This window comes from Crinia signifera, chromosome 1, assembly GCF_055691185.1.
Source record: "Crinia signifera chromosome 1, ASM5569118v1, whole genome shotgun sequence".
Lineage (NCBI taxonomy): Eukaryota > Metazoa > Chordata > Amphibia > Anura > Myobatrachidae > Crinia > Crinia signifera.
This window is the reverse complement of record NC_139217.1, coordinates 274043905-274067586: the sequence shown is the minus strand read 5'-3', so window position 1 is coordinate 274067586 and position 23682 is coordinate 274043905. Positions and strand designations below refer to the sequence as shown.

Here is a 23682-nt window from a genome sequence, read left to right as displayed (position 1 = left end):
AGACAATTTGCAAAGGATGCAACGATATTAACGACTTTCCTTTAAGTCCCGGACAAACATCAAAGTGCATGCACACACTGTGCAGTCTTGCAATAGATATGGTCAGCAGCCACATCCAGTATGTTGTCTTTGACAATGCATACACATCTTCCTGCATGTTCAAAAAAATCAGTGTAAGCAACAGAGGGAATGCACATCAGCACCGTAATAGAGTGTACACACTGGATGATTTCCATGATTTGTCATTCAGAACCCATCGGAATAAGCCCATCTTTTAAAAGTTCTTCTAATGTGTAGCAAGCCTAAATATTTCTTATTATTTATTTTATATTTATTTATATGGTGCCACAAAGGATCTGCAGAGCTGATTTAAATAATACATAAACAAATAATCAAAACAATTGAATTTGATAGAAGACATGTACAGGTACATAAATATATCTGCATCAGCAGAGGACACTGGAATAAGTATCAACATGGCAGAAAACCATAGGATTCTGTGCCATCAAAGATGTTTATAAAAGAGAAGGCAAAGCCGATGAAGGAAGAGGGCCCTGTTTGTGAGAGCTTACATTCTAAATGGAGTGGCAGACAAACAAGGGTGACACAGATGGGGTAGACAGTGAGCATGAACAGAGAGGTAAGGTGAAATTTGGCTATGTTTGGTAAAGAAGTGGATCTTGAGAGCCTATTTGAAGTTTTGCAGGGAGGTGGAGAGTCAGAGGGAAAGAAGTAGAGAATTCTAGAGGTAGGGAGCAACACGTGAATAGTCTTGGAGGTAGGAGTAGGCAGGAATAACCAGTAGGTAAGGAGAGGCAGGGTGCATTAGCAGAGAAAAGAGGATGGGCCGGCGTGTATAGGGAGATGAGGCCAGAGATTTAAAAGGAGAGAAGAGTGTGTGAGAGCTTTGTAAGTGAGTGTGAGACGCTTGAATTTAATTCTGAAAGGGAAGTCAATGAAAGGCTTGTAGTATTGCATTTGGTGAGGAAGATGAGCCGGTCTGCAGCATTGATGCTAGATTGGAGAGAGACATTTGTTAGGGATACCACATAAGATGAGCCGGTCTGCAGCATTGATGCTAGATTGGAGAGAGACATTTGTTAGGGATACCACATAGGAGGATATTACAGTAGTCCAGTCTGGAGATGACCAGAGAGTGGATAAGGGTCTTGGTAGGATCCTGGATGAGAAAGGGTCTGATCCTAGAAATGTTTTTGAGATGAAAACAGCAGGTTTTTGAAAGAGGTGCTGAATGTGTGGTGTGAAGGAGAGGGAGGAATCAAGGATTAGACTGTGCACTTAAGAGCTAGAGGAAATAGTAGTGCCATCAACAGATAATGAGATAGTGGGGGGTGATATAGTGCAGGATTGTAGGAAGGTGATCAGCTCAGTCTAACGCTGTGTACACATGGGGCGATTTTAAGCACATATCACTAGCAATATGGTCGCTGAGGGACCATATTGCCAGTGATTTGTATGTGCTGTGGGTGATAAATCGCTTCTGTGACTCCCCCAGCAGAGTCTCTGTTTCATCGGCGACCATATCTGGTCGCTAATGAAAAGGAGACACTGAGCAATATATTGCACCATGTATACACAGCTTTAGAGATTCAAGGTACATACACATGGCATTTTTGCCCAGCGATGAATGGGAAAATTACTGGGCTGAAAATCACTCAGGGCACACACACAGAACTCCCATCTTAGTAAATAAACCCCAAAGAATTGGGTGCTTATCTGCATTTACTTGTCATAAGATATTTTACATCATGATAAACAAGTAATCTCAGCTATGACAAACTAAATGATGTTGCAGTATGATTTCTGGGTCACCAGATGTTCTTTATCAGCATTTCAAATGTAAAGCTGAAACAGGCATACTTAGCAAAGCAGAGATTAACAGATCTGTCAGCCTGTTGAACTTGCGGCTATACTTATTCCCCAAAATAATAGGATATGTGTGTGTCCACATTGGTAAGTGAAACTGAAAGTGCATGTCAACACACAGCTGCATAACAGAGCTTGCCTAAATATTCTGTACTGTACCTGGCTAAATGAAGCAATATTCATGAAGTTCAGTCATAGACACGTTGGTTTATACCTATAGAATGCAGGACTGCAGCGCCTACATCAGAATCTGCCACCTTGCTCAGCCTTAGTTAAGCAAGATTAGAGATGGGCAGCTCACAATTGTGAGTCGGTTCTTCTATATGAACCAAGTGAGCCGTGAAAATTGAGAGGCTGTTCCTGGAGTGAGATTTTTTTCACTGACAGTGATTGGAAAGGAACTGTCTTGCTCCAGGAACTTTTCCAATCTCTCACGATGGCAGCAGAGGAGAAAGCGCCAGACACAGCTGTTCCATGGCCACCACTACAGTCTCCACTTACACTCCCGATCCCAGAAAGTGTGACCCTGCCAGGGCTGTCAGTTGGCTGTGCATCAACGTAATTAATGAGCAGCTGGCCGGTGAGCCGTAAGCTGTTACAAAGAACCAGATCTTTTCCATGAGCTGGGCCACTTATGGAAAAGAGCCGAGATGGGCATCTCTAAGCCAGATTCAGTCTTTGAGACTGTACTAGCATCACTGTGACTAGCAGTGACTTCCCATTGGAAGACCTAACTGCCAGTCTTCTGCAGTAAAGGCAGTCCCATTGGGTGGTGTTTCCTCCCTCTGGGAGTGCTAGTCTGAGCAGCATTAGGCAGAGAGCTGGCTTACTGTAGGAAACCACTCTCTGCCTTACCATGCAGCCCAAGCCAACTTCAATGGGCAGCAGCCAATGCATCCCATAGAAGCCAGGCTTTTGCGCATGGTTAGTACCACTGCATACCTCCCAACTGTTCCTGTTACAGCGAGACAGTCCAGCTTTTTGGAGACTGTCCCGCTGTCCCTCCTGCAAAGTCCCATGTGTGTGTGTGTGTGTGGGGGGCTATTTCTCTGCTCTGGGAGTGGCTTCTCTACAAGAAGCCACTCCCATCCACATGTTAGCCACTTCAGGGCGGCCATACCTTCGGCACAGCAGGTCCCGAATCCAAATTTAGAAATTTTGGGTGGTATGCCAACGCTGATGCTGCACATACGCATATGCGCGTATGCCTGTCTACTGTATTGTTACCTGAGACCCTGGAAGGTGGTAGGGGAGACCCAGCACTGTAGCCAGTGGCAGCGTCCTCCTACGGTCAGGTAAGAGCTGCCATTGGTCATAGGGATCATCATGGCTTTTTTTTCCAAAACTTTTTTCGCTTGTTGCAATTATATTAAAACAACATTTAAAAAATAAAAAAAAAGATAATGGGGTCTATTCATGAAGCAGTAAAAGGTGTGAGTCTAATTTCCACTTTTTTCCAATTAACACAAAATCAATCTTTCATCTCTGACATAGTCTTACAGGAAAGTTATTGATGTATGAGCTTCACAATAACCAGCATAGCACTGACACGTCTACCTGTAGGGCAGAAAAACAGAGGCAGTATCATTACCTTTCCGCAGCCCTCTTTCTTCGTCTCTATTATTGTACTTTTTAGGGGGTCCCTCAACTTTTCTTTTGTACAGGATGGGGCGTGGGAAGTTCCTTTTTTTAAATGGGCGTGGTGCTACGTTAATGAAGGTCACAGAATGGTGGGGATGGGCTCAGTGGAAGCGGCAGGATGGGATTTGTGACCCCACCTGTTTCAAATGCAATAATGATTTGGTCAAAATAGCAGGGCGCTTTTATGGTAGAGGCATATCTTTCTAATGGCCGCTCAGTCATCGCGTTGCAACATGCCTTTCGTCTTCACTTTGACATTCCCCTGTGAGGCTGTGTTCCTGTAATCAATTTTATTGTGGGTGGATCAGGAAAACAGGGAATGTGTCCAGAGGACAGAAAGGATCACTGATTTAGCCCCCTGTGATTATTTTCTGTGGTGTTATCTCAATCTGGTTTATAGCAATCATCCACAGACCCTGGAAGACTTGCAGAAAAACATATCCGAGCCAAATTTGCCAATATAGCAGTCAACATGCTTGAAAGAGTGGACTAAAACTTTTAATTTCGACTGAATTGACATTGGAGGGCAACATTTACATCTTTTTAAAACAGTGTCAAATCAAATCTCTCCGTGTTGTGTGAAAGGTGAAAAATTATATTAAAGAGTTTTCAAAAAATGTTCCCACGCTCCTCCCTGTACTTGGCCTATTCATCCCTGTGTGCCTTTTCCTTTCTTATATACTGGGATTTTTTATTATGGATTATGTTGTGATGTTGTTATTGGGTTATTTTCAGGAATTTCTGTGTGTTCATCATGAGGTGGTATGTTATGAGTAAATAAATAAAGGCAGAGCTGTCTTAACGTATGTCACACTAGGAAGTTGAGCAGAGCCCCATGAATGTAGGGGCCAGGGGTGTAACTAGATATCAGTAGGCCCCATAGCAAAAGTTTGTAAGGGCCCCCATTTACCAACTGATGGTGATAAATGTATGTAAAACATACTTAGACAGTAAAGATGGGGCCCCACAAGTTGCACCCCTTGCATCTATGGCAGCTTCTTGTGCGGTAGGTAGACAATGCTGCAAACCACTCTGTGAATTACACACAATCAAAGTAACTAGGCTCTACCCAAATGGAAATGTGTACTGAATACAACCTTTTTTTTATGTTACTGAATTCAGGACCAGAGGTGAACTGAATGATTTTACAGCATCTGTTTTCTGATATCTGAAGCTTTTAAAGTACACTGCTGAGATTAGTAAGGAAGTGGAGATATCAAGGTGCCAATCTTCCCATGGGAGACTGAGCAGTTTAATGTCCTGGCTACATTATTTTCACCAATTCCTAGACATAGTGATTGATTTGCCCCATGGAAACTATCCAACCAATAAATAAATACATTATTTTGAAAGCACATGTTAAAAGTAGTCATAAGAATCCTATCATTTCATTAAAAATATTCACTTTCCAAGTAGACACATTTATAATTAGAATCAAGGTAGTGTACTCCAAAACAAGACTTTGGAAGAGAGAAAAGTGATGATGCAAGAGGGTGGAGGGAGTAAATTTGGCAGAAGCAAATGTGTAATTGGTTGAAATAAATTGAGTAACTCTAAAAACTTTGACACACGGTAACATCACGTCACATATATTATTGGGTACACACTGGAGCGATTCCCGTGGCTGCCGATGTAGTTAACTATATTGGCGGTGCCGCAGGAGAACTATATAGGGCATACACACAGAGCAATATCATTCACAATATCGGTCAGAGACAAGACCCGCCTCCCTCTTCGTACATGCGGTTGCTGACAATGTCAGATTTAGCTATATGTACAGATGACAGAGGGCCGCGTGCATCATTAACGATATTTAATGTACACAATGAACAATATGCACGCAATATCATTAACGACATGGTTAATATGGTGAATATTGATGGGTGTGTACCCAGCTTATGTGATTTGGTTCCAGAAGATGACTAAATTGAAATGTAAATATTCAATTGTTTTGTGGGCACCCAAATGTAATGGGCATATATTAGTGCAATTCAATTCCCCCCCCCCTCGCGTCAGCATGCCCATTAGTACCAGGTTTAGCCACACAAAAGTTCTGATTAGGGCTAAAACTCCTAAGTACTGTATGGACTTTTCACACATTTCTGCTCAGATGGTGAAATATGTCTTCCCGCTGTATGAGCGCAACGGATGGTGTAATGGTTAGTATACTGCCTCACAGCACTCAAGTCATGGGTTTGATTCCCACTATGGCCCTAACTGTATATTCTCCCCATGCCTGTGTGGGTTTCCTCCGGGTACATCGGTTTCCTCCCACAATCCCAAAATATACAATATACTGGTAAGTTAATTGGCTCCCAACAAAACTAACCTTAGTGTGAAGATGTGTGCAGACATGTGGTAGGAAATATAGATTGTAAGCTCCACTAGGGCAAGGACTGATGTGAATGAGCAACTGTTCTCTGTAAAAGTGCGGCAGAATATTTGTTTGCTATGTAAATAACTGGTCATAAATAAACAAATAATAAACAATCATTTACTCCATCAGGCACCACTTTATGTTGTGTTGGTTAATTTAGGTGCGCACATTCATGGCATAGTTTATTTATTTACAGTTTCTTATATAGCGCAGCAGATTCCGTTGCACTTTACAATTGTAGACAGTGATAAAACAAACTGGATAATGACAGACAGACTTGGAGGTTAGAGGGCCCTGCTGCAAGCTTACAATCTATAGGGACATAGGAGGGAAACACAAGGACAGGCACCAGTACTAGCATAGCAGTCCCACCAAGTTGCAGGTCCAGAAGGGAATCTATATAATACATACGTGCCTCAGAGGGTTATGTGGGTAGTACCTAAATTTTATAGGTTTGCCTGAAGATTCGAACGGAAAACTTGAACGTTTGGAGGCTTATTGTGGGTGGAAGGGCATTCCATAGGGTGGGAGCAGCCCAATGGAAGTCCTGTAATAGTGAATGGGAGTGATTAGCATAATGGAGTTATGTTCCAAGTAATTTTCTTCACTGGTGCAAGTTAAGATGGTAACTGGCCAAATACTCTGGGGTAAATTTTAGGAAGATGGGAGATCTATTGAAAATGGGATATGAACAAGGTACTTGGGATGCTTTCCCTATTGTCCACGTGGGGGAGGGGGGTTTCAAAATACTGACATGTGCAAAATACCAGCTTTCATTATGCCAACATGGTCAAAAATGCTGACACGGTCAAAATACCGTCATTTAAAATGTTGACAGGTCAAAAATTAGATATGAGTTTTTCATGTTTTTTTTTTTTTTAACTGACTTCTTCTTCAAAATCCAAGTACGCATAGAGTTAGATTATATTAGTGTGCCCAGTGCAGCTGTACACTTATATGGTGTCTATGTCCAGTCGACCTATGTCATAGACACCCAAATTTTTTTAAAACAACAATGAATGTTTTAGTAGATTTTAAACAAAGTGACCAAAAGTAATGAAACTCCTACCCGGACCCCAATTTCTCAGCACTCTAGATAAAAAATCCCATACCTGTATCTATTTGTTTTGTTTGTTTAAATATAACAAACCAAACTAAACTGTATTCAGACATGACTCATTTTTTTGGCTTGTTAATTTTTCTCATAAACTGGGTGGTCTAACAAAATAATAAAATGAAGTGAGCACAAGAATATTGCACAACCTCATTTAACTTCTCTGTTCTATACATATTAAGTTATCAGTAGATGTGTTGAGTAATTGGAACAACTACTGTCTTTGGGATCTCTGTGTTCTATACTGGATATAAGACATACTGAATTGCAACATGATAAAATATTATTATTGGCAATGTGATACTTGAACGATCTCAACAGCAAAATTGCAAAAAAAAAATCTGAACATTTATTAGGGTTTGTAAGAAGAATTTGTTAATATTTAGTTGTATTTACAGTTACATGTACCAATATGGACTAATGCACCATGAGTAGTATACCAGTTTAAAAAATATTGTAAAATGTATGCGCTAATAAAAAGATATATCCAGTTGTGCTCATAAGTTTACATACCCTAGCAGAATTTGTGATTTTCTGGCTGTTTGTCAGAGAATATGAATGATAACTCACAAACTTTTCTTTCAATCATGGTTAGTGGTATAAGGTATAAATGGGCCTGGAGCTGAAAATGATCAAGGGCCTATTATGCGCAATAATAGGGGTTGCGGCCAGCACCTAATATGTGGGTGGCGTGACCAGTGTTCTGTTTGGGTGGTCTGCTCATGGGTGTGTCTCTATTTATGTAAATACTTTCAACTAATTATATATACATACAGATAGCGCTAGGGACCCCCAATATACAGAGAAGCCTTGACGCGGCTTGGGGGCATGTCATACACCTGCGCAGGTATTTGTAACCAATATCCCTGAATTCTATTATCATGTAGTGTTCAAGATTGGTTACTATTACTATTCAGTGTGCTGGAGGAACCAATGTCTTGTTACTAACTAATTAAATATGCCTGGAAAAGGCAGGGGGCTGGCATAAGAAAAATGCAGGGAGATATATTGGCGGGTGCACTCCAAAGGTGCACCCGCAGGACGCCGATGTCCTAAAATACTTGCGGGGTTAGGCGGCACTCCAGTCATAAAAAAAATACTGAAAGCCGAAACTTGGTAGACAATATGTCAGCACATAAAAGGGGTAACCTAAGTTTACCACACCATATACCCCTTATACAAATCATGCAACACAATAGTAAACCCTTATACTGTACTTGCTTCTTACACATTATGCCACATGGAATGAGACAAAATTCACACCGATTGAGCAAAAATTCACACTATGGCACACGGATTGAGTCAAAATTCACGTTATGCCACACAGATTAAGGCAAAATCACATTTTGCCACATGGATTGAGCCAAAATACACACTATACCAGGCATGTCCAAACAGTGGCCCTCCAGCTGTTGTGAAACTACACATCCCAGCATGCCTTGACATAGTTTTAGCATTCCCTAATTGCAAAACTGTGGCAATGCATGATGGGACTTGTAGTTTCACAGCTGGAGGGCCATAGTTTGGACATGCCTGCACTATACCAAACAGATTGAGCAATAATGCACAATAGGGGCATTGCGCACCAAAGGCGCACATTAATAATTTACACCATAATGCCAATTACATATTAAGCCTCACACCATAATCTCCATTACGTATTATGCCAAACACCATAATGCCTATTAAAAATTATGCTACATAAGTGTTGCTTACCTACATGTTCATTGCCAAGGGTTCCATGTTCATTGCCAGGGGTTCCATTTTAATTGCCAGGGGTTCCATGCTCATTGCCATGTGGGATTACATGCTCATTGCCACGGGGGAATACATGCTCGCGGTAACTGGGGGACAGTCGCCACCGGGCAGAAATGACAGCCATTATCAGCCAGGCAGAGAGCAGGGGGCTGCCCGGCTGTGTTCAGAGCACTGCATGTCCCAGCTATTTGAAATAATACCCAGGATTATGCAGGGACATTCTCGGACTGGCCCCTTTTACACCAGCCTAGTCCCTGCATTTTCTGGTGTGAGGTTGAGAGAAAACCACCCCTACCCCCCTTTAAACAACCAGCTATATCTTCGGAACCAACTGACCCATTTACATGTAGGCTTCAAATGATTTTGGTCCCGTGAAACTGGGACGTTTGGTTCCAGAGAAATCTGTCCTCAAACAACATGAACAGCCATGAAATTACATTTCAGAAATGAAAGAAAAATTGTTTTACCTGCAATATCCAATGATCCCATATGGACCAGGTATCAGATTGAAGGCCCAGCGATTTGGGTTCGACTGAGATCAACCTTGAGTTTCTGTGATGCTGTAATATACCATTTACAACATGCTATGTGAAAGGGGTTTAACTTGCTCTGACCCGTTTTAAGAAACTTTTTAAATACAGGGTCTAAGCAGGTTTTGCGATGTGAAAGCAGCATGTATGTTAGGGCAGTGCGGATGGTGTAATGGTTACACAGCACTGAGGTCATGGGTTAAATTCTCAACATGGCTCTGTGTGGAGTTTGTATATTCTCCCCATATTTGCGTGGGTTTCATCCGGGTACTCTGGTTTCCTCCCATAATCCAAAAATATACTGGTAGGTTAATTGGCTGCCAATTAACCCTAGAATGTCTGTGTGTGCGTGTACATGTGGTAGGGAATATAGATTGTAAGCTCCACTGGGGCAGGGACTGATGTAAATGTTCAAATATTCTCTGTAAAGCGCTGCGGAATATGTGTGCGCTATATAAGAAACTGTTAAATAAATAAATAAAATGTTAGTGGAGGATTTCTCATCTGCAATTTTCCTGTAACACTCTGTGTTATTCAGAGCCAAAAACAATTTAGAATTTAGCCAAGTAACTAGCTAGGTTTCTTTGCATGTCTAATCTTTATATCACCTTAAAAAAACTGCTTAATGTTTATAATGGTGATTTTCAGGATGATTGGAAGCAGTGGAAAATTTGCTCATGTGTATAATCACAGCTAATTGCCTGTGTGCTAGCTCCATTATTGCAGAAGAATATATTCCTGAGTACTGTAGCTGGTCTGAGAGCTCATATTCAGGGTCTTGGAATGCAGAAGGTTTCAGAGAGCAGTGGGCAACACCCCTTACTCGAGATACTGCCATGTTTCTTTGTTTTAGTAAAATGTTATAAATTATAATGATGTTATAAATGTTATAAGTTATAATATTATAAATGTTATAAATTGTAATAAGTTCACTTTCTTTACATTAATTTATCTAAACTCACAAATGATCACACTATTATCATACCATATCTCCCAACTTCTAGTACCTGCGAAGCGGGCTACGCCGAAAAGGTGGTGTAACATATGCAAATGATGGGTGAGACACATGCAAATGACGTCGTCACTGGGCCATGCCCCCTTTTACACCAGCTGCGATGCTGAGTAGACACTGTGCGCATGCACACAGCATCTATTCTTTCAGGCTGGGGGGACTCCCACCATAAACGGGACTGTTGAGAGGTATGTCATACCTTCCAACTGCCCTGATTTTTGCGGGATATTCATTTTTTGGGGGACTGTCCTGCGCCCCACCCACGGCTGGCAGGGCCCACGGTGGGGAGGCAGTTGATAGACCCCCTGCCATTCCCTATTCTGATTAGAAATGCAGCGTTACATGCGCACAGCATCTATTTAGAGAGAAAGTGGGGCTGGGGGCATGACCAGCAGCTCACAGAGCATGGCATCCCTGTGAGGCCGCATCCACCAGCATCTGCCATGCCCCTGTTTTAGGCAGGCATGTGGTGGGGCCAACTGACATGATGGGAGGTATACTATTACCTCACGTTCTGTGATGTTGGAGCTTGTGTGTAGTATTAAGTATCTTAAGTATCTTAAGTATTTGTATGTGTGTATGGAATGCTGTACTGTGACCATTGCATACTGCCAAGGAGGGTTGGTGTGTCTATAACTTCAAGAAATAGTGCGCTGTACATCTATATATATATATATATATATATATATATACTTATTATTGTCATTGCAATGTACATATATATATATATATATATATATATATACACTTATTATTGTCATGATTTATATGTGTGAAGGGTATAAAGCAAGGTCTTCACATCTTGACAAAGACTATGGGCCTCAGAACATTGGTTTGCTATGTGATGTGACACCCCCAGTACAGATTAAATGAAACCGTAAGACCCAGAGTGTAGCTGCCTTTCTTTACGTCCAAAATAATATATATATATATATACAGAAAGGTCTTTTTTTTGGGAATTGGTGCACTGACACCTGCTTAAAAATTATTCAAACTACTTTAGGAAGTCCACAATCCTCTTAAAGTTTACGCTTGTTTTCCAACAAGGTTTGGGAACTGCAGCACCCTTCTTCTGTCTCTGTCCCAAGAGACACCGCCAAAGCAATCTACAAACAAAGACTGAGAAGGGGCGCCTAATAGCGTAGTAATGTCAAAACACATAAAAGTTTATTTAATAAAAAGTGAACATGATCACTAGTACATTGCTCGTACCATAAAAGTCCTCAGTGGTGGACTTTAAAACCACATGGTGTATTAATAATTAGCCACAATGGCAAATGTCAGGAACGCTAGCTGCATACACAGCTGATCACTCACGGACACCACGTTGAGAGATCCCCGGCTAGCGGCGCTTGTAGTTTGTATCACCGGCCGGCTGCTCGGCGGCTGCTTGCTGCTGGCGTCTCCTGCTTGGAAAGAGCGTCAGTCAGGCCACGCCCCTACGCGTTTTCGTCAAGGACTTTGTCAGTGACCCCACAGGATACTACGCTATTGGGCGCCCCTTCTCATTCTTTGTTTGTATATATATATATATATATATATATGTGTGTGTGTGTATGCACATTTTTATTTATTTTTGTGTGTTAGTTAAACAGTTAAACTATTGCCAAAGCTTTCTACATTTACTCTAAATTAGTTTTCATTGATTTTTTTAATTTTTGCCTTTTTCTCCTTTCTAGCAAATACTCAAGCACTCACGTGGTGATTCCACAAAGGTCATTTTTCTCATCACGGATGGCTATTCAAACGGTGGTGACCCAAGACCTGTTGCAGCGAGTCTACGAGACCTTGGAGTGGAGATCTTTACAGTTGGGATATGGCAGGGCAACATCCGTGAGCTGCATGACATGGCATCACAGCCAAAGGACGAACACTGCTACCTGCTACATAGCTTTGAAGAGTTTGAAGCACTAGCACGGCGAGCACTACATGAAGGTATTGTGTTTCAGAATACTGTTATAATCTACTGAAAAAAAATTATTTGGCCTGTTTTTGCGCCCTTTCACTTACCAACAAGCATCACTCTACTAAATGAATGGTTCTGCATGGTAGCTGTCTTCATAGATGCAATTTTTTTAATTTAAATAGATTTTTATATTATTTGAGATCATACTGGTTTTAGTCTTCTGTATACAATACCAAACCTTAAGTTTTATTGTTTAGAAAGCTCTACATGAGTTGATGGAACAGGGAACCTTGGGGTATAAGAATTCTTCTTACAATCAGTAACCCTGACTCCACAGCACCTCTTAAATCTTGTTGTTTGTGTGATGCCTTTGCTATTATACCTTCTTTTTGTTAACTGTCTAAGGGCGGGATGTACTAGAGGAAAAATACGGTAAAAACACAGTTATGGGGGTTTTTACCACATTTTGGTATGCAGGAAAACCAATATGCTGGGTTTTTGCTGCTGGGGGAATTGCCAGCTTTTGCCTATGGGATTCATAATGCATTCAACACCACCCCGCACCAACCTCCCACCTCAAGAGCTGCCCTTTGCAATACTAAAAGCATATGTTAGAGCATATGCGAGTATTATCGCTGTGGTAGCCAGCGGAGGGTGGCGGTAAGGGGCTGTGGATGGCATACCGCCCTTATTCTTCCTGATCATTACTGCTTTTATAGCCAGCAGAGGGTGGGCTCTGAGATAATGGACTTGAGCCAGGACAGATGGAACATGCATAAGTTTCTGCACTTAACTATTTGTCACACAATACACAGCAAATGCTGACATATTGTTATCAGTTGGATGTTTATGAGCTCAATTTGTCATAAACTTGGCAGTAATGTAATTACTCGGGATTGAAAAATGCTTAATCCCGGGACTCCCTAAAAGAAGAACGCCCCTGACCCACCTTTACTTACTTAGGGGAGCGGGGCAGGTGGCATCATTGAGGCTGAGCCTTGAGGAGGAGGCAGTCAGGAGCGGTCCTCGGGAGGGAGTCGGTGGGTGTTGAGTGCCAACAGGAGAGCGGATTTGGAGGTGGAGGGTTCCGGTGGTGGAGGTGCGGCCGCACACAGGGGTCGGGAACAGCCGGGCAGCGTCTGAGCGGGTGCTCAGGCGCTGCCTGGCTTTAGACTGCACATGCGCAGTCTAATCCCGAAATCCATTTTGGGGGCAGATCCTGGGATCCCACCGATTCCAAGATTGGCTACCCTAGTACCAATACACTGGTGGCCAGGTGATAAATTTCCCCACTAATTAGTCATCAGCAGCCTTTCTCTTCCTCAGCAGCCAGCACACGCTGCTGTGTGATTGGCTGCTGTGTGCTGGCTGTAGTCTGTCTGGGAAGGCTGCTGAGTACACAAGTCCGGTACTTCTGTAGTTCACGTGTGTCTGAGTCCCCTTGCGGGGCTCGCTTCGCTCGCCCACGCTGCGGGCGCGGTGGCTCGCTACGCTCGCCACGCTATTTAAAATCAACTCCATGCCAACATGGATATTGGGGGTATGAACTATCCATGTTGGCATGGAGTTAAGTTACTTTTTTTGCCATATTTCGTGGCGAGCGTAGAACCCGGAAGTAGCACCATGCTGGCGCCGTGAAACTACAGAAGTACCCACAGTCCTCTGTCTGCTGGGAGAGCAATGTGATCTTCTGCCTTGTCCTACATATGTTTTTATTTGTCTGTATTTATTGCTCACACAGCTAATGTGATAAAAGCACACAGTTGCGCTAATGTGATAAAAGCACACAGTTGCGCTAATGTGATAAAAGCACACATTTGCATACCCCATGCGTCCCTAGGGGATATGTGTGGTATAGCAGTAGGACAAGGATGCTAATCAGAGCTGTGCCATGGAGCGGGAACTAGTATGACTGAGCTGTGAATACAGTGCACCGACCAAGCAGAATTGTGAGAAAAGTAAAATGCTAAGCCCTACACTACACTTCAATCCTGTTTGTGTGTGTGCAGCCCTCTAGGTTGCACCATGCATCCTGCACCCATGCACATGCCTACTTTCGAAAACTAGATTCAGGGAGATTATAGCTGGTAGTAGAATTTTGCACATTGAGGGGGCCCATTGAGGGGGTGTGTCATGCTCCTCCCAAAGGGCGTGCCTAGTTCCATATATGGAGAGATTGTGAAAAGAGATTGTGAACATGGCACCTTGAAGCGTGGGTGTGTATTGCTACATTTGAGAGGAATCTTTTAAAATTACTTATATCCAGGGCCAGTGCCATCACTAGGCAGCTTCAGGCATTTGCCTAGGGCGCCGGCCACTGGAGGGCGGTACCGAGCTGCAGGATAGAAGAAGGAAAGCAGCTACTATATTACAATCACACAGAATTTTTCGGTCTTCATAATACTTTCAGATGAAATTGAATATTATTCCATTATCTTTGTCTGATACTAAATTAAATTTATGTCTTTTATATAATTCTCTTTCATATACTGTACTGTACATTGCTCAGTAGAGAACCGAAGATAGAAGGTGGCTGATCAGAGATCTCCAAATCTAATTATGCTGAACTGTGAAAAGGACATATTAAAATTGTTGCTTTTGTACTCTTATTTTCACAGATCTACCCTCAGGGAGTTACATTCAGGAGGACATTTCTCATTGCTCTTATCTCTGTGAGGCCGGGAAAGACTGCTGTGATGTCATGGCAAGTTGCAAGTGTGGTACCCACACCGGCCAGTATGAATGCATCTGTGAGAAAGGTTACTATGGCAAAGGGCTGCAGTATGAATGTACAGGTAAGGACCACTGCTTGCTGCTATGTGAAAGCTGAATAAACAGTGTGTTTGACTATTTATATTTATTTTAGAAAATGCAACTGGGAAGACACAAATGTATTAAGATGCACTCAAATAATTGTGTAAATAGGCATTGGCAACAGTTATTGTACCTTTTCTTATGACATTTTTTTATTAGATGGACAATCTAATTTCCCTTCTAGAGGAAGGTTTTATGCTTTTTTTCTGTGAGATGCTCAAAAATAAACCTCACACGAGGGGTAAATTTACTAAAATTTCTAAAAGTAAAGAAAGGGGGATGTTGCACATAGCATCCAATCAGACTCTACCTATTTTCTCTCAATTGCATCCTAGAACATGTGAGCCAGAATCTGATTGGTTGTTATGGGCACCATCCCCACTTTTCACTTTTAGAATCTTAAATAAATCTATCCTCACATGTTTAATCGGAATAGCCGGCAAATTAAAAAAGAAAATAAAAAAGAACCAATATTTAGTGTGTCAGAGATACCAATGTCTTGTAAATATAAGGGCGGGGGTGTAAAAATCAGACTTGCTCTGGAGTTGCGAGTACAAAGATGTGGTGATTCTATAGAAATCACTGTGGCTCATGATTTCTCTCATGAACACTGTGGCTGTGGGATGAACGTATTTTAAAGAATGAGCCCACAACTGCATATGCCCTATTGTTTTTCAGTGCCATTAAGGTTGTCTTTAAAATCCACTGTTGATCATTTGCTCTATTTTTACATTGTTACGGTGGAATTAACAAACTGGATAAAAAATTTTTAAGATATTACGAGGCAAAGCAGGAAGGGACACCGGCAAGATCTTGTGCGCCGAAGTGGGGGAGCGCAAACTCTCCTCTCCTCGGATGTTCCCCTCCTGGAGACAGCACAGCAATTCAGACTGACGCACTGTCTCTGCCTCACTATTACCATGAGATCTCAGGCACAGCCCAGAGCCAGTAGTGGGGCTAGCATTGTCCATGCAGTGGGAATAGGACAAGGCTCTCCCTGGACTGGCAAAGCAGCCAGGGCATCTTTACAGCCAATGTATGCCTAGGAGAAAGTTAATACATCACCCCTGCCGCTAATTGCTGGGGGGATTGAAGGGAACAGCCGCGCCAAGCATTAATTGTCGGGCTGTCTCTAGCGCACGTTAGGTGCGCTAGTAATATATTTGGAAAATGTTATACCCCCAGTTACCCAGCATTAAGTGCAGCATCTACCCCATTATTACATACCATCCAACTGTCCCAATTGTTGTTCTACATCCCATGCAGCAGTGTCCCGTGGTGAAGGGGTGAGGGGCATTTAGGAATCATGGGGCACGGCCAGCAGCTTGTTGTTGAAAAACCAGGGGGAGGGGGGGGGGGGGGGGGGGCGAGATCGCAAATGCATCAATGCTGTGAAGCTGCACATTTTTTGGGGAGTGAACGTGCAAGCCGCACAAAGGAGTTATGACGCCGGCATTTTAAAAGTTGTGAGATCTGTTATTGCTTTATGAACTAAGGAATAGGAAATAAGTCAATTGTTAGAAACATTGTGTCCTTATAAATGATAAAACAGTATAAAACAAAGTATCTGGTGTATGTCTCTGTTATGTAGTGTGTCTAAGTGCTACAGTATTTATAATAATTTGACATGACAGGTTCATCACTCCTCTTCCAACATTTCTGACCTCATCTTTGTCCACACTCCCTATCACTCTCTCTGCTCTTACTCTGATTGACTCATTAAATACATCCCAGCACTTATGTATCCAAGATTTCTTTCACACTATTTCCCTTCTCTGGGACTCACTACCCCACCCATCAGTCTACAAGCCTGCACTGCTTCATGTGTCAGGCTTTGCAGAACAGGAGCATTTTACACTATCAGCTCTTCTCACCCTTTTAGTGCTCATCTCCCTGCCATCCTTCCTTTCCAGCTCACCAGTTGTACCCTGTCACTGTTAGGGAAATTTTATGAACGTTACAGTATACAGTATTGCAGAAATGATACACTGAAACACACTGCAGCTCTCTTCCAGCACATAGACCATAGCAAATGCAATCATTGATTCATGTTCACATGGCAAGTTAGGTGGCAATTATCATATTCATATAAGTAAGGTCATTCCCACTCTTGTTCTCTCCCTTTATTATGCATGTCCCCAGACAACTCTCTTTCATGGTTGTTGTCAGCAATTCTTTCTGTCTTCAGCCAATCATTAAGGGCCAGATGTACCAAGCTTCAAAAAGTGTTAGAATGGAGAGTAATAAACAACCAGCCAATCAGCTCATAACTGCCATGTTACAGACTGGGGTTGAGAAATGACAGTTATGAGCTGATTGGCTGTTTTTTTCACTTTCATTCAGGATGGGGTACTGAGGTCTTATAACCTTGGGGATTAGAGGGTATCCGACAGGAGACAGGCACATAACATTTTCTTCAACCAGGGTGTGCTGGCTCCTCCCCTCTACATCCCCCTACTAGCCAGTTTTAGAAAATGTGCCCTCAGGAGAGGATGCACACTCCTGGAGCTCCAGAGAGTTTTTCTTCAATTTCTTTTAGTTTGTTATTTTCGGGTTGCTGTTTGGGCTTAACAGCTTCCCTGCGACGAGGGAAGCCGGGGGAAGGGACTGCTGCAGGCCTTTCAAGGAACCGAGCTGATCCCTGCTGCAGGTCCACCGACCTGAGAGGGTGCTGTTACCGCGGGCATTGCGCTGCAGCGAGCACACCCCCAGCTGCCGCATACCCCTGGCTCAGCCTGAAAACGTCGGTGGTGAGTAATAACCGGGTCCCCTCAGTGGGGTACGCCGGTTTTATGTGCGGCATAATGGTGATGGCAGCGCGGTGGCCCTGCACAGGGATCGCGCGCAGATGTTTTACACTGCAGCCACGCCGACACACTGGATGCCAGGCATTGCCACTGGACCACCAGGGCATATACCGCTATGTGGGTAAACCCTTATGAAAGGTTCCCAGGCGCCAGTATAAATATTAGTATAGCCCTGGCGCCATTACAAGGGGCGGGGCTTTGCTCAGAGCGGGACCAGATAGCTCTGTGGGCGCCAACACTGCCTCCTGCTTCTCCCTGCTGCGCCATTACTGTATAATGAACACTCCTCAGGCAATGAGGTAGTGAAGGGAGTTATCTGCAGAACAGCAAAGTGTTTCACTGCTCCCTGATTCTCCCTGCTGCGCAATTACTGTCAAATGAACACTCCTCAGCCATGAGGTAGTGAAGGGAGTTATCTACAGGACAGCAGAGTGTTTCACTACCTGCTTCTCCATGCTGCACACTGCAGCAAAACAGCAAAGTGATTTCAGCGCTTAATAACAGTTTATTGTGTATTATAATACTGTATGCATATTACTTGAAGGTATATGTGCTTGTAAACCAACTCCTCAGGGAGTTAAGGTTAAGAACTGGTCCCCTCAGGGTCTGAGTACTCCCCCACATGCTTGTAAAAGCTATACACACAGTGTTAGAAGCTCACACATAGTTTCAATGCACTTCACACTGATTTATATCTGTATTTCACTGTGTATTCTGTGTGTTTGTGGGAAGGTTACAGTCTCCAGCATGGTGAGAAAGATAACCTCTGAGTAACCTGTGACAACGTTTGTACCTGGGCCACTTCACAAATTACTTGTGAGCAAAGCATGTTCCCACATCTCCGCATGCGTGGTGTGCTACACTGAGCGACCACAACAGGTTAATGGGACACTGCATTCAGAGACTGCCTGGGCCTCTGGTATTAAAACAATGTTGCAATCTGTGTCCTCACAGCTGGCTGCAAACACTGTGAAAGCTAAGCACGTGCTGCAGGATTTATCAGTCCTGTCAGCATGGGTGGATAACATTACCTCCACCCTGGGCAAATCACGCAAGTGCGCAAAGGCTGCCATGTTGCGGAGTCTATACGTATTCACAGGACAATGGTGGGGACAAGGAGCCATTACAGGATTCTCAGTCTTCCCTGCGTGGCCCAGAACCTCTCATTATGTCTATAGGAGAGGTCGTGGATCTCCCTCCACCATTAATGCAGGAGGGTGAACCATATTTTGTTTCACAGAGGAAACAACACGTTGTTTCCGGAGCAGGCTTATTTAGAGGACACTGTTGTAAAGAAAATATCTTTCAACTGAATGCTAGGTGATAGTCCCTGGACCACCAGGGCAGGTCCCACTACAAGGGCGATACTAACAGCCAGCGCCAGTATAAATATTAGAAAAAGCCCATAGGCAGGGCTTCAGCGGAGCGGGACCAGAGCCTCTGTGCGCGCCACCACTGCTTCCTGCATCTCCCTAGGAGCCTTTAACGGTCTCTAGACTCCCCTCAGCAGTGAGGGGGTGAGAATAGGGATTTTGCGGCAAAAAAAAAAAAAAAAAAAAGCAAGGGTTTTAGCGCTAAATCGCTCATTGGGTGTCACACAGTGCACCCTTGTATTTCACATAGCTGTGTGTGCATATATACTGTAGCCAGCTCCTACACCGGTGTTTAAGGCTTCAGGGTATTCTGGTCTCCTCAGTGTATTCTGAGCGCTCCCCCAAAGGCTTGTTAAAGCTACACACATCCAGTGATAGAGCTCACACATATATAGCTTCTATACACTGCTCACTGATATATATATATTTCACTGTGATGGTTGTGTGTTGTAAAAAAGGTTTTTATTCTCCAGCAATGGTGTGCAAAATAACCTGGGTCATTGCGGCTCTAAATTTATGCCTAGGTCCACTTCACAGAGCAATGTGGACAATGTGCGTCCGCCCCATCTGAGGGGCTTCACCCCACCTCAGTGGGACCCCGCAATCAGACTCCTAGGAGCCTGAGTGGGCAGCAGGCATTATGAACATGCTGCGACAATACCAGCCGAATTGGCTGCAAATACTGTGCAGACCAAGCAAGTGCAGCAGGATCTATCTGTCCTGTCTACAGGGGTGGATAATATTACCCCCACTACGGGCATGTCACGTAAGCGGCTGCAGCCGCCATGTTGCCTGATTCAGAGGCTGATTCTCAGGCAAGTGACGATAATAAGGATAATGACGATGATGGGGCACAGCTTCCCGAATCTCAATCATTTCTCCGTGACCCGGAACCTCTTATTATGACTATAAGAGAGGTTTTGGATATCCCTCCGGCTGAAATACACTACTATGGCTCCAACCTGGTTGTGGTATCTAGCCGAGTGGCTCTGTACGGCCCATTATGAAAATAGGAATCTCTGAACCCCTTCTAAGGGTGTTCAAGTTCAGAATGGAATCCCTAGGGCTGTCATAGCAAGCCTAGAAGAGGGACAGTTCCTAGCATCAATGGATGCGAAGGACGCCTATCTCCACATCCCTATTGAGGGCCTCATCAGGCATTCCTGAGATTGCTCTATAACACGAGCTGTACTGCCCTCGTATATTACGAGGGTCATGGCAGAAAGGGTGACTCTGCTGAGGAGGTTGGGAACCAACATCATTCCCTACCGGGACGACTTGCTTATCAATGCAGGGTCAGAACAGATCCTAGTACAGGATATTGTCAGAGAGGTGTCCAAGATTTTGACTTAGACAGAGAGACATGCAGTGGCTATCTCTGCCATTTTCATACCCGGGGTGGTCAACTGGAAGGCGGATTTTCTCAGCCATCACGACCTTCACCCCGGGGAATGGGGATTACATCCTCACGTGTTCGGAAGCATCGTAGATCTGTGGGGGCTCCCGCAGATAGACTTGATGGCCTCAAGGACCAACCAAAAGGTGGTAAGGTATTGCTCAAGGAGAAGAGATCCTCAAGCAGAGGCAACAGATGCTCTGACCGTGGACTGGTCATACGACCTAGTATACCTATTACCCGCCCCTTCCCCTCTTGGGGAGAGTGTTACAAAGGATCAGACATCAGAGGGTGCAGGCAATCCTAATAGCACTGGATTGGCCCAGGAGAGCATGGTACGCAAGTCTGCAAAACATGCTGATAGAAGAACCGTGGCGGCTGCCTCTAAGAAGAGATCTTCTAGTACAAGGCCCCTTCGTCTACCAGGACTTAGGGCGTCTTCGTTTAACGGCCTGGAGGTTGAGCGGAACGTCCTAGCTCTGAAGGGATTTCATTCCCCGGTCATAAACACCATGACCCAGGCCAGGAAGGCAGTGACGGCCTCGCACTACCATAACATTTGGCGTAGATATGTGTCTTGGTGCGAGCACATGAGTTTTCCGCCAGCAGATTTTAAATTAGACCGTTTCCTGCATTTCTTGCAGGTGGGCCTTGATAAGGGACTCCGGCTGGGGTCTCTAAAAGTTCAAATATTGGCCCTTTTCTGTCTTTTTTCAGAAAAAGTTAGCGGTCTATCCTGAAGTCCAGACCTTTCTGCAAGGAGTCTTGAGAATACAGCCTCCATTTGTGGCGCCAACGGCGCCTTGGGACCTAGATGTGGTCCTGGAGTTTCTCCAGTCAGCCTGGTTTGAATCAGTGGACTCCATTGACTTAAAATACCTCACCTGGAAGACGGTGACGCTACTGGCTCTGGCCTTGGCCAGAAGAGTCTCTGAGCTTGGTGCTCTCTCTTGTAAGAGCTCATACTTGATTTTCCATCAAGACAGGGCGGAACTGCGGACAAGACAACAGTTCCTGCTTAAGGTGGTCTCGGCGTTCCATATGAACCAGCCGATTGTGGTTCCTTCTTGTTCAGGGAATAAGGATATTCCTGAGTCACTTGATGTGGTTAGAATCCTGCAGATCTACGTTAAGAGAACATCAAGGATCCGTAAGACGGAGTGTCTTTTTGTGTTGTATGACGCACAAAAGAAGGGATGCCCAGCATTGAAACAATCGATGGCTAGATGGATTCGTTCCACTATACAGCAAGCATATGTGGCAGCACATATGACTATTCCGGCATCAGTGAGAGCCCACTCCACTAGAGCCGTGGGAGCATCCTGGGCGGCTGCTCGGGGTGTGTCAGCATTGCAGCTATGTAGAGCTGCCACCTGGTCTGGTCAACACACTTTCGTCAAATTTTATAAATTTGACACTGTGGCCAGTGATGATACCCAGTTTGGGCAGGCGGTGTTGCAACAGGCTCCGCACGTTCCCGCCCTTTCTGGAAGCTTTGGGACCTCCCCAAGGTTATAAGACCTCAGTACCCCATCCTGAATGAAAGTGAAAATAGGATTTTAATACCTACCGGTAAATCCTTTTCACTGAATTCAGATGGGGTACTGAGCGCCCGCCTCAGTGCGGTGCTCTGTTGCACAGGTTGTAATCCTGTTATTGCCTACTTGCTGATTGCAATTTCTGGCATTCTGTAAAGTTATAGGTCAGTTGACCTGTTTAGGAGCAGCTGAGTTTTGGTGACTAATTGCTCCAAAAATATCTTAAATATCATTTATATTTAAGTAACACAATGACGGGGTTAACTATGTTTAGTTGAGAGAGTTGTTGTGTTTGTTGTGGTGTGCTGGTGCAAATCTCACCACGTTATCTTAATGCTAATTCCTACCTCACATACGTTATCCTTCCTTCGGGCACAGTTTCTTAACTGGCTAGTAGGGGGATGTAGAGGGGAGGAGCCAGCACACCCTGGTTGAAGAAAATGTTATGTGCCTGTCTCCTGTCGGATACCCTCTAATCCCCAAGGTTATAAGACCTCAGTACCCCATCTGAATTCAGTGAAAAGGATTTACCGGTAGGTATTAAAATCCTATTTTTATCACTCTCCACTTTCACTTTTCGAAGCTTGATACATCTGACCCTAAGGGGGTCATTCACAAGTTGCTTTATTTCAGTGTATTCTCTAGTATAGTGTTCTGGGGGTACTTTTTATATTTAAATGGTTCTCTGTATGCTTGTACTTGGTGGCGCAAAATAAATTAAGAATCCGAATAACGCATTATTTTTTATTGCATAACATAGATGTCTACCTTTTTATGGGATTAAAAAAACAGATACCATTTCTAGAAAAGAGATGGAAACAATCATAGTTTATAATACTCGGACTCTGGCTTCAACTTTGCTTTGCCAATATTCCCTAGCGTAAGAAATCATTGCATTTGTGAAACATTAAGGAATTTGCAGAATGTGCTTCTAAATTTCCACTGAATGGTTCTGGGGAGAACATGTAACAGACAAATAAAGCAATTTAACAAGAAACATGTAACCCAAGCAAGGAACAAACAGTAAATGCTGTTTGCATAAGCTTTTGCCATATGAGGGAGCATTGTCTTTTCTTTTGTTCCTTTCATTGTACATGGGAATGGTTTATCAGATTTTTTTTCTTATAACTCAAAGTATACAGTGCCACATGTTTTTGCTGTTTATTCTCAAGATGAATTAACCCTTTGTATGCCGAGGGAATTTGTCAAAATATGTGTTAAAATTGGCAAGCAAACCTTTTCTATTAACTCTTTGAGTGCCAACGTGGCTGTGAGAGATACTCAAAATATCCGTTAAAAATGACTGCGCTGAAAAAAAAATGCCTATGCTGCACACAGGTGAAATATTTAACTAAACTTCAATCAATTGACTTGGCTGTATTTGTATTTATTTATTTATTTATTTATACCAAAAGAACGGTCGCCGCGAGCGACACTGGCATTTTTTGTGGATATTTTGAGGATTGCTCACAGCAACATTTGCACTCGAAAGGGTTAATGTTGATATATTGATGTATATTTTGAGATGA

General features: G+C 43.5%; 1 protein-coding gene across 4 annotated transcripts in view; it reads left to right on the top strand.

Annotated features, from left to right (window-relative positions):
* Positions 1-23682, top strand: part of SVEP1 (sushi, von Willebrand factor type A, EGF and pentraxin domain containing 1) — a 323106-nt gene that overhangs the window by 44989 nt on the left and 254435 nt on the right. For all 4 annotated transcript variants that reach the window (XM_083183977.1, XM_083183959.1, XM_083183968.1 and 1 more), the window contains exons 2-3: positions 11999-12254; positions 14844-15020. In XM_083183977.1, the coding sequence (XP_083040103.1) occupies positions 11999-12254; positions 14844-15020 (433 nt within the window). The remainder of the gene's footprint in view (positions 1-11998; positions 12255-14843; positions 15021-23682) is intronic.